Source organism: Heptranchias perlo, chromosome 5 (genome assembly GCF_035084215.1).
Source record: "Heptranchias perlo isolate sHepPer1 chromosome 5, sHepPer1.hap1, whole genome shotgun sequence".
NCBI lineage: Eukaryota > Metazoa > Chordata > Chondrichthyes > Hexanchiformes > Hexanchidae > Heptranchias > Heptranchias perlo.
In genome coordinates this window covers 114,643,551-114,659,067 of record NC_090329.1, presented here as the reverse complement: position 1 = coordinate 114,659,067, position 15,517 = coordinate 114,643,551, and the positions used below count along the sequence as shown (strand labels likewise).

At 43.5% G+C, this 15,517-nt stretch overlaps 1 protein-coding gene across 1 annotated transcript in view; it reads left to right on the top strand.

The window, feature by feature from the left end:
* Window positions 1-549: 549 nt before the first annotated feature.
* rev3l (REV3 like, DNA directed polymerase zeta catalytic subunit) overlaps window positions 550-15,517 on the top strand; it is a 153,695-nt gene continuing 138,727 nt past the window's right edge. Inside the window, exon 1 of the mRNA XM_067985058.1 lies at window positions 550-1,043. Coding sequence (XP_067841159.1) covers window positions 905-1,043 — 139 coding nt within the window. The 5' untranslated portion in view covers window positions 550-904. The remainder of the gene's footprint in view (window positions 1,044-15,517) is intronic.

Genomic DNA, 15,517 nt, shown 5'->3' with positions numbered 1-15,517 from the left:
TTCCAGCTAATCTCCCCTACCTTGCATCCTGCCCCATCCCATCCCACCCCACACAATGCAGACCAACCGCAGCAGCGCGCAATCAGCCTGTCAATCACGCAGCTGTGGGCGGGGTCAGTCAGCGCGGGCGGAACGGCCGCCGCTCAATAATGCGCCTTCAACCCAGTGGCGGGCGGGGGGGGGGCGGAGTCAACAGGGAGGGGGTGGGCGGGATCAATGTCACCGCCGTCCCGTCAAACCACAGCAGCAGCCAATCAACATCCGGAATGGGGAGTGAGACGGTTAACCAATGAGAGCGAGGAGGAGGTGGGATTTCCGTTGACTCCCTCCCCTCCCCCCTTCATACGGCGGTGCACGGGAGAGCTGTGCTGCAGTGCAGCTGTTAGTAATAGCGGAGTGGGTATAAGGTGTAGAGAGAGGGGGTGGTGTGTGTGTGGGGGGGTTTGAGTTGACTGGCGAGAGGAAGGGGAGGAAAATCGGAGTCTATTTATAAAAACAAAACAACAATATAGTCGCAGTATTAATAACGGCAGTTGGTGGTGAGAGAGAGAGAGGGGGGGGGTGCGTACGGTTAAAGGTGGCTGGCGGGCGGGCGTTATGTGTACGCGAGAGAGGCGGCTAGAGGCAGTTACAGGAGGATGAGAGGCCGGGGTAGGGAGAGAGTGACATGGATACAGGCATTACACAGGCCCGCAGCCGCCTCCACCTCACCATCATCTACAACTAACACCGTCAGCTCGGCCCGACCGACAAAGACAAGTCACTAATAGTCACTGCAGACACAGCATTTAACATTTTATTTTTTTTGAGGTGGGAAAAAGATTGTTTTGGTGTTTTTTTTTGTTTCCTTCCTTCCCCCCCCCCCTCCCCTCTCCTTTTTAAAATACATTAGAATCGGGTCAGTATGTTTGCAGTGAGGATTGTCACTGCTGATTACTACATGTCCAGCCCGGTCAAGGGTCTGGATGTCTGTTTTTCTGAATTCAGGGAGAATGAGGTAACGAGGGTCCCCGTGGTTCGCATCTTTGGGCCAACACCTGCAGGTAGGTCGCCTTGTTTGAACTGTTGTGAAATGTTACACTGCAGTAGTTCCCTGCTGAGGTTGCAAAGGGGTGTCTGTGGTCTCAGTTTGAGCGCTTGCCATTTTGTAAAGCCCTCACTGTAAAGCACAGGCAGCCATGAAATGTGTAATATATATGTGGGTTGTGTAATATATTTTGTGTGTGTGTGTGTATATGTATAATTAAGTGATGTATATTTAAAATGTGCACGGCCACCCGCAGTGGTGTACACTTATGGTGTACCTCCCCTGTGTTCTTCTGATGTGTGGGAGATTTCATGTTGTCAAGGGCCGTGCTATCCTGTTTGCACTGACGGTTCGATTTCTGTTTTAAACTAACGGTTCAGGAGGGAGAAATCGTGTGAATGAGCTGTATGCGACGGGGACGGAGGGAATTGTGCAGATCTTTTATTAATTGTGAAGAGTTTTTTCCCCCCAGGTCACCTTGTTCTAATTATCATGCAGTTCCCTGTATTTAGTTGAAATGTTACAAAACAGTGTAAGGAACAGAACAAGCTGTATTTACACAAAGTAACTGTGAAGCTGAAGTGGTAATAAAAACTAGGGGGTAGCAATGCTCTCTGTATTGCACCAAAAAGAGACCAATTGAGGTGTGGTTTTGTTAACATACTTATTTTCACCATCTTTCATGCATTGAAATAGTTTTCATTTGCATACTGTAATTGCACTCTAGTAAGTGTTGACTTTAGTTGCTATGTTTACTGTAGAGTATCTTGCATATCATTTTACTGGTCAAAGCCTTAGTACATTTGTCAAATGTGGATCTGCTTTGCTGTTGTATATTAAATTAAAATGATAATTCTCTCCGGATAGAAACTTTTTGTTTGAACATGTTTTGTCATTTTGTCAAGATGCAATTTTTTTTTCTGGGGTTCCTAAGTGAACAGTGAGGAGGATAGTAATGGACTTCAAGAGGATATAGACAGGCTGGTAGAATGGGTGGACACATGGCAGATGAAATTTAATGCAGAGAAGTGTGAAGTGATAGATTTTGACAGGAAGAATGAGGAGAGGCAATATGAACTATATGGTACAATTCTAAAGGGGGTGCAGGAACAGAGACACCTGGGGGTATATGTGCACAACTCTTTGAAGGTGGCAGGACAGGTTAAGAAAGCATATGGGATCCTGGGCTTTATAAAAAGAGGCATAGACTACAAATGCAAGGAAGTTATGTTGAACCTTTTTTTCAAACACACTGGTTCAGCCACTGCTGGAGTATTGTGTCCAATTCTGAGCACTGCGCTTTAGGAAAGATGTAAAGGCCTTAGAGAGGGTGCAGAAAAGATTTACTAGAATGGTTCCAGGGATGAAGGACTTCAGTTACATGGATAGACTGGAGAAGCTGGGGTTGTTCTCCTTAGAGCAGAGAAGGTTAAGGGGAGATTTGAGAGACGTGTTCAAATTCATGAAGGGTTTAGATAAAGTAAATAAAGAGAAACTGTTCCCATTGGGGGAAGGGTCGAGAACAAGAGAACACAGGTTTAAGGTGATTGGCAAAAGAACCAAAGGTGATATGAGGGAAATCTTTTTTACGCAGCGAGTAGTTATGATCTGGAATGCGCTGGCTGAAAGGGTGGTGGAAGCAGATTCAATCGTGGCTTTCAAAAAGGAATTTGATAAATACTTGAAGAGGAAAAAATTTGTCGGGCTTCATGGAAAGAGCGGGGGAATGGGACTAACTGGATTGCTCTTACAAAGAGCCGGCATGGACTCTATGGGCCGAATGGTCTCCTGTGATGTAACCATTCTATGATTCTAATGCAGGGCAGTGATTCCTCCTCTTAGAAAGGTCTCCTTTTAAGTAGAGAAGCATCGAAGATGGAATAACTTTCTGAAAACTGCAGATTAGCATCTTGCTCTGACCTGGTCATCCTTACTTTCGCAGTGTGTGTCGAAACTGAAGAAAATATGCTTACAGCAAAGTATCTTAATCTTATCAGGCTAGTCTCATTGAAATGAATTGAGACAGACTAGTTGTTGAAGGTTAACATTATATTTTGTTGCCAAGAGGTAGTTTCAATCATAAAATTAGCAACCACTATTTAATGGCTAAGTAATATTCAGTTGATGAAATTAATTCTTCCCCTCCCAAATAAAATGTAATTATTATACTGAATTTCACCATTTTTGAGTGACAAATTGTTTGAATATGTAAAGTACAATACAAGATTATATTAAGTTCAGTGTTTGTTGTGCAAGTTTCCTAATGCATATAGTATGAAATTGTGGAATCTCAACATTTTATTTCCTGAGTTTAAAATGTCTAAATGGGAGTAAGCTTTTGAGTTAACTTGTGCATTTCATCCGTTTTAAAGTTTTGCTTTTACAGACTATAGTTTCTGCTACTGTAATATCACAAAATTAACCTGCAAGCTTATCTTGGGCAGGGGCATTCTAGATTGCAGCTTTTCCTGAATTCCATGCTGTTAATTGAAGTTGTTATGAAATTTTTGAAACTATTGAATTTTTGAGTTTGTGTCGGTGGTTAGGTGTCCACGCATATGTCTGTGTATGTTTTAAATTGGCAGCTAGTATAAAGATTGCATTGTGTCATCTAAGTGAGGCTGAAGAGTTCAGAATGAGTTATAGAAACAGATTGAAGTTTTTTTCCTCTATTCCAAAAAAAGGGATTTGCACATCAACTTCCCTTATCCAATTTAAGCTCATAGCCAATGTATCAGTCAGCAACTAGAGCAGGGCTCCTTGTTTGTGGACTTTTGCTTGATGCCTATTCAGTTGTGGTCAGCCAGCAGTGGAGGCGTGACTCAAATTGATCTGTGGATGTGTTCACTCCAGTCCTGTGTTTCAAGACAGGGAATCTTGCTTCTGCACGTAACATTCAATAACTGTTGCCCGACTGACTGACTGACTAGACTCGGGTATGAGATAATTTAGATGCCTGGAATGGATTGTTTGAATCTTCTGCTTGAAGGTTGCTTGTATTGCATTATTATTAGAGGTGTAGTGAAATTTTAGATCTCAATGTATTTTGCTCTGATTTTTATTTTGTTGTAAAATCACTAGACAGAATTAAGGTGTATTTTCTGCATATCAATTTTCCTTTGCCTAATTGTAGAACTCTGTCAATAAAATTTAGGTTCTGTATTTGTATTTCCCCCCCCCCACCCCACCCCAATTTTCTGTTTCCTTTTTACACCCCCCCCCCCCCCTCCCTGAATTCTATGAGTGAGGAAGGGGTTTCCTGGGCTCTCTGATACCTTACCCTGGTTGTGAGGCTGTGTAATGAAGCAGAGATCATGTCAGAACAGCAACAACAACTTACATTTATATAGCTCCTTTTTTAATGTAGTAAAATGTCCATGGTACTTCACAGGAGTGTTATCAAACAATTTCACATCGAGCCACATAAGGAGGTATTAGGACGGGGATGATCAAAGAGTTAGGTTTTAAAGAGCGTCTTAAAGGAAGAGAGTGAGGCGGAGAGGTTTAGGAAGGGAATTCCAAAGCTTAGGGCCTAGGCAGCTGAAGGCATGGCTGCCAATGCTGGAGTGATTAAATCAGGGATACGCAAGAGGCAAGAATTGGAGGAGCGCAGAGATCTTGGAGGGTTTTAGGGCTGGAGGAGGTTACAGAGGTAGGGAGGGGTGAGGCCATGGAGGGATTTGAAAACATGGATGAGAATTTTAAAATTGAGGTGTTGCCGGACCGGGAGCTGATGTAGGTCAGTGATTACGGGATGATTGGTGAACGGGACTTGGTGTGAGTTAGGATACGGGCAGCAGAGTTTTGGATGAGCTCAAGTTTATGGAGGGTGGAAGATGGGAGGCCAGCTGGGAGAGCATTGGAATAGTCCAGCCTGGAAGTAACAAAGGCACGGATGAGGGTTTCAGTAGCAGATGAGCTGAGCTCGGGGCGGAGAAAGGCGATGTTATGGAGGTGGAAGTAGGCGGTCTTGGTGATGGAGTGGATATGTGGTCGGAAGCTCATCTCGGGGTCAACTAGAATCATAGAATCATAGAAGTTACAACATGGAAACAGGCCCTTCGGCCCAACATGTCCATGTCGCCCAGTTTATACCACTAAGCTAGTCCCAATTGCCTGCACTTATAGAAGGTTGCGAATGGTCTGGTTCAGCCTCAGACAGTGGTCAGGGAGAGGGATGGAGTCGGTGGCTAGGGAACGGAGTTTGCAGCGGACAATGGCTTCGGTCTTCCCAATATTTAGTTGGAGGAAATTTTTGCTCGTCCAGTACTGGATATCCGTCAAGCAATGTGACAAATGAGAGACAGTGGAGGGGTCGAGGGAGGTGGTTGTGAGGTAGAGCTGGGTGTCGTCCGTGTACATGTGGAATCTGATGTGTTTTCGGATGATGTCGCCGAGGGGCAGCATGTAGATGAGAAATAGAAGGGTGCCATGGATGGATCCTTGGGGGGGACTCCAGAGATAACGGAGTGGGAAGAGAAGCCATTGCAGGTGATTCGCTGGCTATGACTGGATAGATAAGAATGGAAGTTAGAAAGGGGAATAAAGAGATATGGGAACAGAACGTGCACATAGGATTAGAACTATTACTTGTGTGGAGGATAAGCATCTTTATGGACTGGTTGAGCCAAGTTACCTATTTCCATATTGTAATTTCTATGTAAATGACAATTCTTGGTGTGTCTTGGCAATAAGCACCTAATCATAGCCTCACCTGCCACTCATGTATGCTTCCAGCAAAGGCCACTGGGGGTTTGGGAGCAGACATTCGTGCCTGACTTTGTTTTTCTTTCCTAGCATACGGGCACTGAGGCCAGTTGTGGTGCCCTATTGCTGCCATGGCTGAGGTTGAGTAACTCAGTGCATCCCTGGAATCAGCTGATCATGGGACTTTTCTGGACTTTCCTAGCCTATGGTTCAAAGATACACCACTTAATCATGGAAGAGCAGGTCAATTGTATGACATGTTAAGTGTTCATTTGCTCTGAAACATATCAGAAATGGTTACATAATAAGAAAGACTTGTATTCATATAGCGCCTTTCGCAACCTCCGGACGTCCCAAAGTGCATTACAGTCAATGAAGTACTTTTGAAGTCTAGTCACTGTAATGTTGGAACATTACGTTCCAAGCAACTATTTCCCAGTATCCATAGGTTGTGGAAAATTACTTCCTCAGCCAACATGCTGTGATTAGGCAACAATTGAAATCTCCCCTACTATCACAGTTATAACTATCACAAAACCATATCCTGCTGGGAATTCAGTCCAGCCGCTCTGCCACTCATTTCCGCCCCCCCACCACATATCCTTGCCCTAAAACCCTGTATGTTCCATTTTTTTTCTCCTTCCCTCTTTCCCCCCCCCCCCCCCCCCCATCCTGCCCCATCCAAGAGATTCACCTCTTGCTCCCTCAGTTCCATTCCCACTAAACTCTCCTTCACCCAACTTCCCTTTTTGACCCCCCCCCCCCAATGCTAGCTGACATTGTAAGAGTTTCTCCCCTCTTGGGCACTGCCCCATTCCCTTTCAAAACTGCTGTCATTGTCCCCCTCTTTAATAATTTAAAAAAAAAATTCTTGACACTTCTGTCCATGCAAACTACTGCCTCACCTCCAACCTTCCTGTCATCTTCAAAATCCCTGAACATTATCAAGTCTGTTCTACCGAAGATACTATCTTGTATTCAGTCGCCTCTGTAAGCTCCCCTTATGTGCTGGAGTTCACTCACATTACCAATGTCTACTTAAATGATGGCATAATCCAAGGTTATAATAAAAATGATCCCTTGTGATCTGAACTGGATGCGTGTGTCTTTCTCATTCCTCCCCGTGCCGTTCCAATCTTTTCGGCGGCCAACCAAGAAAACACTTAGTAAGATGAGGTCAGAAATTATTAAGCTGCCTTTATTTCACAGCAAGTGAACATACAGAACAGTTATGATCAGACTCACTTAATTCAATTAGCAAAAAATTTGCAATACTCCAAAAATAATGAACTGGCTACATTTCTGCATATCGGTGGGTCACCCACCTTGCTTGACATAAACAAAATAACTTACCTACACTCCTGCATTTTCCTTCTGAGTGAGTCCAAAGCTGTCAGTGAGTGTTTGTCTATTTTTGTCTTCATGTTCACAGGCAGAAAGGAAGGCCTGCCAGACAACCTTTACTGAGCACTTAGGCCCAGAGACTTCCCAGTACAATGGGTGTGAGGTGTTTGCTGAATACTGAAACAAGCTAACAAATTACTTATTGTTTACAGTCTTTGAGGAAATGGACTTCAAAGTCTAGCTCTTTGGTGTCTCGTGCCTCCCTCCTCTTGCCCCCCCCCCCCCCCCAATGTATATTTGCATTAAAAGTAACTTTTTTCTAAATCCGTTCTGTAGGAAAATGGTGGTGTCATCTCCCAATCTGTGCTGTCTTTCCTGCAGTTGTCAGGTTTCCATTCCTAGCACAGTACAAAATGACTCTAACCAAAGTCACAAATGACATTACCTATGACTATGACCATGATAGATTATCTCTCCTTGACCTCTGCAGCTTTTGATGTTCTTGACCACACCGTCCTTCTCCAACGCTTCTCCTCTGTTGTCCAACTCGGAGGGAATGCCCTTCCTGCGTCCCACTCTTACCTACCGATCGTAGTCAGAGCACCTCTAGCCACGGTTTCTCATCCTACCCCTGAGCTGCTAGTTTGGTAATCCCCCGAGAATCCATTCGTCCTCAAATACATTCTGCGTGCCTGTCACCACATCATCTGCAAATATGGGGTCAGCTTCCATATACACACTGACACCCAGCTTCAACTTTCCAGCACCTCTCTTGACCCCTCCACTGCTTCGGTGGCATCAGACTGATTGTCTGACATCCAGTCTCGAATGAGCTGCGTTTTCCAGCTAAACGTTGGGAAGATCTACGCCATTGTCTTGACCCCCTCCACAAACGTTGTACCCTCGTCACCAACTTCATCCTCTTCCTGGGCCACTGCACCCGACTGTTCGCAACGTTTGCGTCCTATTCAACCCAGAGCTGAGCTTCTGACTCCATATCAAAGACTCCCTACTTCCACCTCTAACATTGTCTGCCTCCACATTGCCTCAGCCCATCTGCCGCTGAAACCGTAATCCATCCTTGTGTCACCTTCAAATGGGGAGAGAGCTAGCAAGACAGTGTTTTTTGGAAGACTGTTTCAAAGCAGAGCGATCTTGACCTAAAAATTGGCATTTGGTGTTGTGGGGGAGTTTGGAACAAGCAATAATCCTGAGTTATAGGAATATAGATTGCAGGCTGGAGAAGATTGCTCAGATTAGGATGATGGGGATAGGGGACTAGTGGAATTTGACAAGGGTGGATGATGGATGTGTAGAACTTAGTGTGAGAAGACTCAGGCCATAGAGTTCTGGGTTGATTGAAGCTTGTGGTGGAAGGGGGACTGGCACAGAGAGCTTTCAAGAAATCCAAGCTTATGATGAACACATGGATTAGAGATTTGGTAGTGAAGGGAGAGAAGTTGGAATGCATGCAGTCAATATTTTGAGTTAGAAAATGCAGCCTTGGTATCCGGATATTGGGTAAGGAGGTCTGCTCCGGCTGGCGTTGTATACCACCTGAGTGAACAGCTGGGAAAGTTGGTGGAGCTGGAGTCAGAGGTGTGCATATTGCCTAGTGTAGACTCATTCAAGGATCTTGATGAGACAGCTCAGATTGGATATTGGATGTTAGTCTATGTCAGTAGAAGGGGGTGATGACAGTGGGGATGGGAACCTGAGCAGGGAGACAGAGGAGGGGGAAACAATGATAGAAATAAAAGACAGAAAGGAAAGAAGCAATAGTGGAAGGCAGAGAAAACAAGGGCGACAAACAAATAGGGCCATAGTGCAAAAATAGTACTAAGATGACTAGCAATCTTAAAAAGACAAGTCTAAAGGCATTGTGTCCTAATGCGCGGAGCATTCGCAATAAGATAGATGAATTAACAGCGCAGATAGATATTAACGGTTATGATATAGTCGCGATTACGGAGACATGGCTGCAGGGTGACCAAGGATGGGAACTGAACATCCAGGGGTATTTAATATTTAGGAAGGACAGGCAAAAAGGGAAAGGAGATGGGGTAGCATTGTTAGTAAAGGAGGAAATCAGTGCAATAGTGAGGAAGGATATTGGCTTGGAAAATCACTATGTGGAATCTGTATGGGTGGAGCTCAGAAACACCAAGGGGCAGAAAACATTGGTGGGGGTTGTCTTTAGGCCCCCAAACAGTAGTGGAGATGCAGGGGAGGGCATTAAATAGGAAATTAGAGACGCTTGCAAGAAGGGTACAAATATAATCATGGGAGACTTTAATTGGTCAAATCAAATTAGCAGTAATACTGTGGGGGAGGAATTCCTGGAGTGTGTATGTGATGGTTTTCTAGACCAATACGTTGAGGAACCAACTAGAGAACAGGCGATCCTAGACTGGGTATTGTGCAATGAGAAAGGATTAATTAACAATCTTGTGCGGGGTCCCTCAGGGAAGAGCGATCATAACATGATAGAATTCCTCATTAAGATGGAAAGTGAAGAAATTGAATCCAAAACTAGGGTCCTGAATCTAAATAAAGGAAATTGCGAAAGTATGAGATATGAGTTGGCTAGGATAGATTGGGAACTTTACTAAAAGGGATGACGGTGAATGGGCAGTGGCTAATATTTAAAGAACGTGCGCAGGAATTACAATTATTCATTCCTGTCTGGTGCAAAAATGAACAAGAAAGGTGACTCAACTGTGGCTTACAAAAGAAATTAGGGATAGTATTCGATCCAAAGAGGAGACATATAAAATTGCCAGAAAAAGCGGCAAGCCTGAGAATTGGGAGCAGTTTAGAATTCAGCAAAGGAGAACAAAGAGATTGATTAAGAGGGGAAAATAGAGTATGAGAGTAAACTAACAGGGAACATAAAAACTGACTGTAAAAGCTTCTATAAATATGTCAAGAGAAAAAGATTAGTGAAGACAAATGTAGGTCCCTTACAGTCAGAAATGGAGGAAATTATAATGGGGAACAAAAATGGCAGAACAATTAAACACATACTTTGGTTCTGTCTTCACAAAGGAGGACACAAATAACCTCCTGGAAATGGTAGGGAACCAAGGGTCTAGTGAGAGGGAGGAACTGAAGGAAATCATATTCGTAAAAAAATATATAGTGCTAGGGAAATTAATGGGGTTAAAGGCTGACAAATCCCCAGGGCCTGATAATCTACATCCCAGGAAGTGGCCCTGGAAATAGTGGATGCATTGGTGATCATCTTGCAAAATTCTATAGACTCTGGAACAGTTCCTACAGATTGGAGGGTGGCAAATGTAACCCCACTATTTAAAAATGGAAGAAGAGAAAAAACAGGGAATTACAGACCAGTTAGCCTTACATCAGTAGTGGGGAAAATGCTGGAGTGTATTATATAAGATGTGATAACAGAACACTTGGAAGGCATTAATGGGATAGGACAAAGTCAGCATGGGTTTATGAAAGGAAAATCAAGCTTAACAAATCTACTGGAGTTTTTTGAGGAGGTAGCTAGTAGAATAGATAGGGGAGAACCAGTAGATGTGGTGTATTTGGATTTTCAGAAGGCTTTTGATAAGGTCCCACACAAGAGGTTAGTGTGCAAAATTAAAGCACAAGGGATTGGGGGGAATATACTGGCATGGATTGAGAATTGTTTCCTGCCTGTCAACCAGAGAGTAGGAATAAATGTGTCTTTTTTTCCAGGTAGCAGGCAGTGACTAGTGAGGTACTGCAGGGATCAGTGCTTGGGCCCCAGCAATTCACAATATATATCAATGATTTGGATGAGGGAACTAAATGTAACATTTCCAAGTTTGCAGACGACACAAAGCTGGGGTGGAATGTGAGCTGTGAGGAGGACGCAAAGAGGCTCCAATGTGATTTAGACAAGTTGGGTGAGTGGGCAAGAACATGGCAGATGCAGTATAATGTGGATAAATGTGAGTTATCCACTTTGGTTGTAAAAACAGAGACAGATTATTATCTGGTGATAGATTGGGACAAGGGGAGGTGCAACGAGACCTGGGTGTCCTTGTACACCAGTCGCTGAAAGCAAGCATTTAGGTGCAGCAAGCAGTTAGGAAGGCGAATGGTATGTTGGCGTTCATTGCAAGAGGATTTGAGTACAGGAGCAGGGATGTCTTACTGCAGTTATACAGGGCCTTGGTGAGACCACATCTGGAGTATTGTGTGCAGTTTTGGTCTCCTTTATCTGAGGAAGGATGTCCTTGCCATGGAGGGAGTGCAACGAAGGTTACCAGACTGATTCCTGGGATGGCAGGACTGACGTATGAGGAGAGATTGGGTCGACTAGGCCTATATTCACTAGAGTTTAGAAGAATGAGAGGTGATCTCAATGAAACATATAAAATTCTAACAGGACTGGACAGACTAGATGCAGGGAGGATGTTCCTGATGGCTGGGGAGTCCAGAACCAGGGGTTACAGTCTCAGGATCCGGGGTATGCCATTTAGAACTGAGATGAGGAGAAATTTCTTTACTGAGGGTGGTGAACCTGTGGAATTCTCTACCACAGAAGGCAATGGAGGCCAAGTCATTAGATGTATTCAAGAAGGCGATAGTTATATTTCTTAATGCTAAAGGGATATGGGGAACAAGCGGGAACAGGGTACTGAGTTAGACGATCAGCCATGACCATTTTGAATGGCGGAGCAGGGCTGAATGGCCTACTCTTGCTCCTATTTGCTATGTTTCTATGAAATGAATGGGATGATGGGCAGAGATTGACTATGACTCAGATCAAAAATAGAGTTGGGTAGCTAGGAGCTGGATCAAAGAAAGAAAGAGCTTGCATTTGTGTAGTGTCTTTCACAACCTCAGGATGTCCTAATATGCTTTACAGCCAATTCATTACTTTTTAAAGTGTAGTCAATGTAGGAAACGCAGCAGCCAAAATTGAGCACAGCAAGGTCCCACAAACAGCAACGAGCTAATGACCAGATAATGTCTTTTAGTGATGTTGGTTGAGGGATAAATATTTGGCCAGGACACCGAGGGGAACTCCCCTGCTCTTCACATACTGCCATGGAAACTTTTATGTCCACCTTTTACATTCACTTATCCAAAAGATAGCACCTCCAACAGTACCACCCTAGTGTCCGTCTAGATTATGTGCTCAAGACCCTGGAATGGGATTTCAACCCGTAACTTCTGACTCAGAAGTGAGAATGCTACCGCTCGTCAGCCAAGGCTGACACCAAAGGAAGGGTAAAGTGAACAAGTGACTTAATGTATGAGATTGGTTTGAATAAGTTGGAAGAGGAGAAAACGAGGGAAGAAACTTCAAAGTGAACAGGTGACCTTTAGTTTGGAGACAAAATCATCCATGGGCTCCTCACATTTAGCATCAAAGATGCGAATGGAGCTTCGGAGGATTTAGAAGTTTTGGATTGTTCTTGCATTCCAGGATGACAAACTGTGACAGTTTTAAACAGCAAGTGGAACGATCTGATGAGGTGAGAGTAACTAAATTAGGTATCCACAGGGTTGCCAGTGTGATTTATTTTTTGTTTTTAAATCTTCATTAAGTTGGTTTGTTTTATGCTGACATTGGGGCTGAATCAGCATAAGCAGGATTGCAGCTGCAAGTAATGATTCTGTTCTGTGCTAGCAACAAACACAAGAACTGTGTAGGAGATGTAGAGCAGAGTAGAACTGAAGCTGTATGTTAACATTTTTATCCACTGCTTTAAATAATTTTAAAATGAAATTTGATTTGGTGATCAATGACAGCAAAAGTGTGGTATTTCATCATCATTAACTTAGTGATAGTTGAGAGCAATTAAAAGAAATACTTGCATTTATACTGTGCCTTAGTTGGGACACCTTAGTGTTTATGACCAGTGAAATACTTTTGAACTGCAATCACTGTGTAGGAAAATGTAGAGGTGGCAACACAATGGGGCTAGAAATTTGGAAACTAGTCAACTCTCTGCAGCAGACTGTGTAATCTGAAATCTGACCCAGACAGGTCTGCAGTACTCTAGGACACTGTTGATTGAGCAACCAGCCAGTCTGGAGCACTAATGGAACATGGAGGGTAGACCTGTCACAAAGCGCTGGGTATCATCCCACTCAGTCACAGAAAACCCTGCAAGTCAGTGACATAATGCAGCATTTCCCAAACTGTGGGGCGTGCCCTCTCGAAAGGTTTCAAAGGGGGGCACGAAAAGGTCAGAAAAATAAAATTTTCAGAAAAAGCAATGTTGAGGTGAGTCCCAAAGTGAACACCTTTGCCATGCTCCCTACATGTGTAGCAGTTTGGTTCACTACCTTAGATTGTGATAATCCACTCACATGACCGGGGAAGTCACACAAAATGGCAGTGATGTCGGTCCGGCAAATGACCAATGGGCTGTGTGTGGGAGGCACTCTCATTAACTATAACATTAGACTGTAACATTTTTGGTGGTGTCCAGTAAGCAAAAATGCAGATGTTCCCAATAGTCTAATCACCTAGATGTTGACTGTAGAAACCACTTCAGCTTTGAGATAGATAATGAAAAAATGCATAAGAAAGTCAGAAGCAATACTCAAGTATGTAATTTTAGAAATGGCAACTCCAAGGGCTGATGTATGAACCAAAACAGATTGGGGAAATTTGAGAGCAAATGAATTACCTTCAAATGCAGGGCAAATATATACCTAAAAGTTAGCAAGCACAGACTTCCTTTTTAAAAACAAGATGATCCTAAATGGATTGGTAAGACAATATGAAATTAGGAAAATAAGTATCACAAAAACTGTAGAGCAGGCAAGAATGCAGACAATTTCAGGAGGGTCAAAAGCATCTGCAGCTACGTATAAATGTAGCTGCAGATGCTAAACACAACAGGAAATTCTAATACAATAACAAAACAGCCAGGGAGGAGTGAACCATAGATGATACCAATGGGAATGAAACTGAGGATGAGCAGAAAATAGTTAACATTCAATATTACTTCCTTTAAGTACTTTTTTTTATTTTAAAAGAGTACAGTAACATGCCCTCCATCTGTGAAAATAATCCAGATTCTAGCATCAATATTGAGTTTTAGTTAAGCTTAGAGGACACAAAACAAATTCACCTCAAGGCTTCAATTGTGTCCATCCCAGGGTACTAGGAGAGACTATGGAAGAAATTTACGAAGTGCTGTCAATTGTCATGAAGGAGTAATCGGATGCTGTGGGTTTCCCATCAGGTTGCAAACAAGCTAACCGTGTCTGTATTCAAGAAAGGTGGCAAATTTAATTTGAAAAACCCATCTGTCAGATAATAATGGAATCTACATCAGTAGCAAACTTGAGTACCTGTAATGAGGGTAATCTGATGTGTAACAGCCAAAGTGGCTTTAGAAGGGGAAGATCATGCCAGTGGCATCCCAAGCAGACCGTGGGAAATTCATATGACAATATATGCTTGGATTTCTTCAAGTTCCTAAGGAAAAGTTTGTAATGAAACTGAAAGCAATGGAAATTCAAGGCAAAACTCTGTTGTGTGTAATGATATGTCTGAAGGGAAAGGAAACAGTGAGTACTTTTTAGGGGAATAATATCAAGGTGGGGGAAGGAAGTACTGAGTTTTGAAAAAATTTCATTCTTGGGATGTGGGCATCTCCAAGTGCTTATCCCTACTTGTCATTGAGAAGGTGGTGGTGGGCCGCCTTCTTGCCGCTGCCGTCCATGTGGTGAAGATGCTTCCACAATGCTGTTGGGTAGGGAGTTCCAGGATTTTGACCCAACAATGAAGAAGGAATGACGACATAGTCCAAGTTAGGATGGCGTGTGACTTGGAGATGATGGTGTTCCCATGCATCTGCTGCCCTTGACCTTCTAGGTGGGTCAAGGTTGTGGGTTTGGGGGGTGCTGCCGAAGAAACCGTGGCAAGTTGTTGCAGTGCATCCTGTAGATAGTGTACACTGCAGCCAAGGTACACTGGTGGTGGATGTTTAGGCTTGTGGGTGAAATGCCGATCAAGTGGACTGCTTTATCCAGTATAGTTAAGAGATTCTTAAGTGTTGCAGCTGTACTTATTCGGGTAAGTGGAGAGCATGCTATTTCACTCCTGACTTGTGCCTTGTAGGTGGTGGAAAGGCTGTGGAGTGTCAGAAGGTGACTCTGACCCAACCTCTGACCTGCGCTAGTAACCACAACATTGATGTGGCTAGTCCAGTTGAGTTTCTGGCCAATAATGACCACTGGGATGTGGGGGACTCGATGGTAATGTCATTGAATATCAAGGATGGGAGGGGGGTGATTAGGCTTTTGTTGGAGTGGAATGTCTCAGATTGGTCTTGCTGTCGCAGATGTTTTTAATCTACATTAATGACCTGAGCTCAGAAATCATATCTAAACTGGTAAAATTAACAATTGATACTGTAGGGGTAAGGTGAGGTCGTGAGAGGTGGGTGGAAAGAAGAGAGAGTCAAGTCAAAG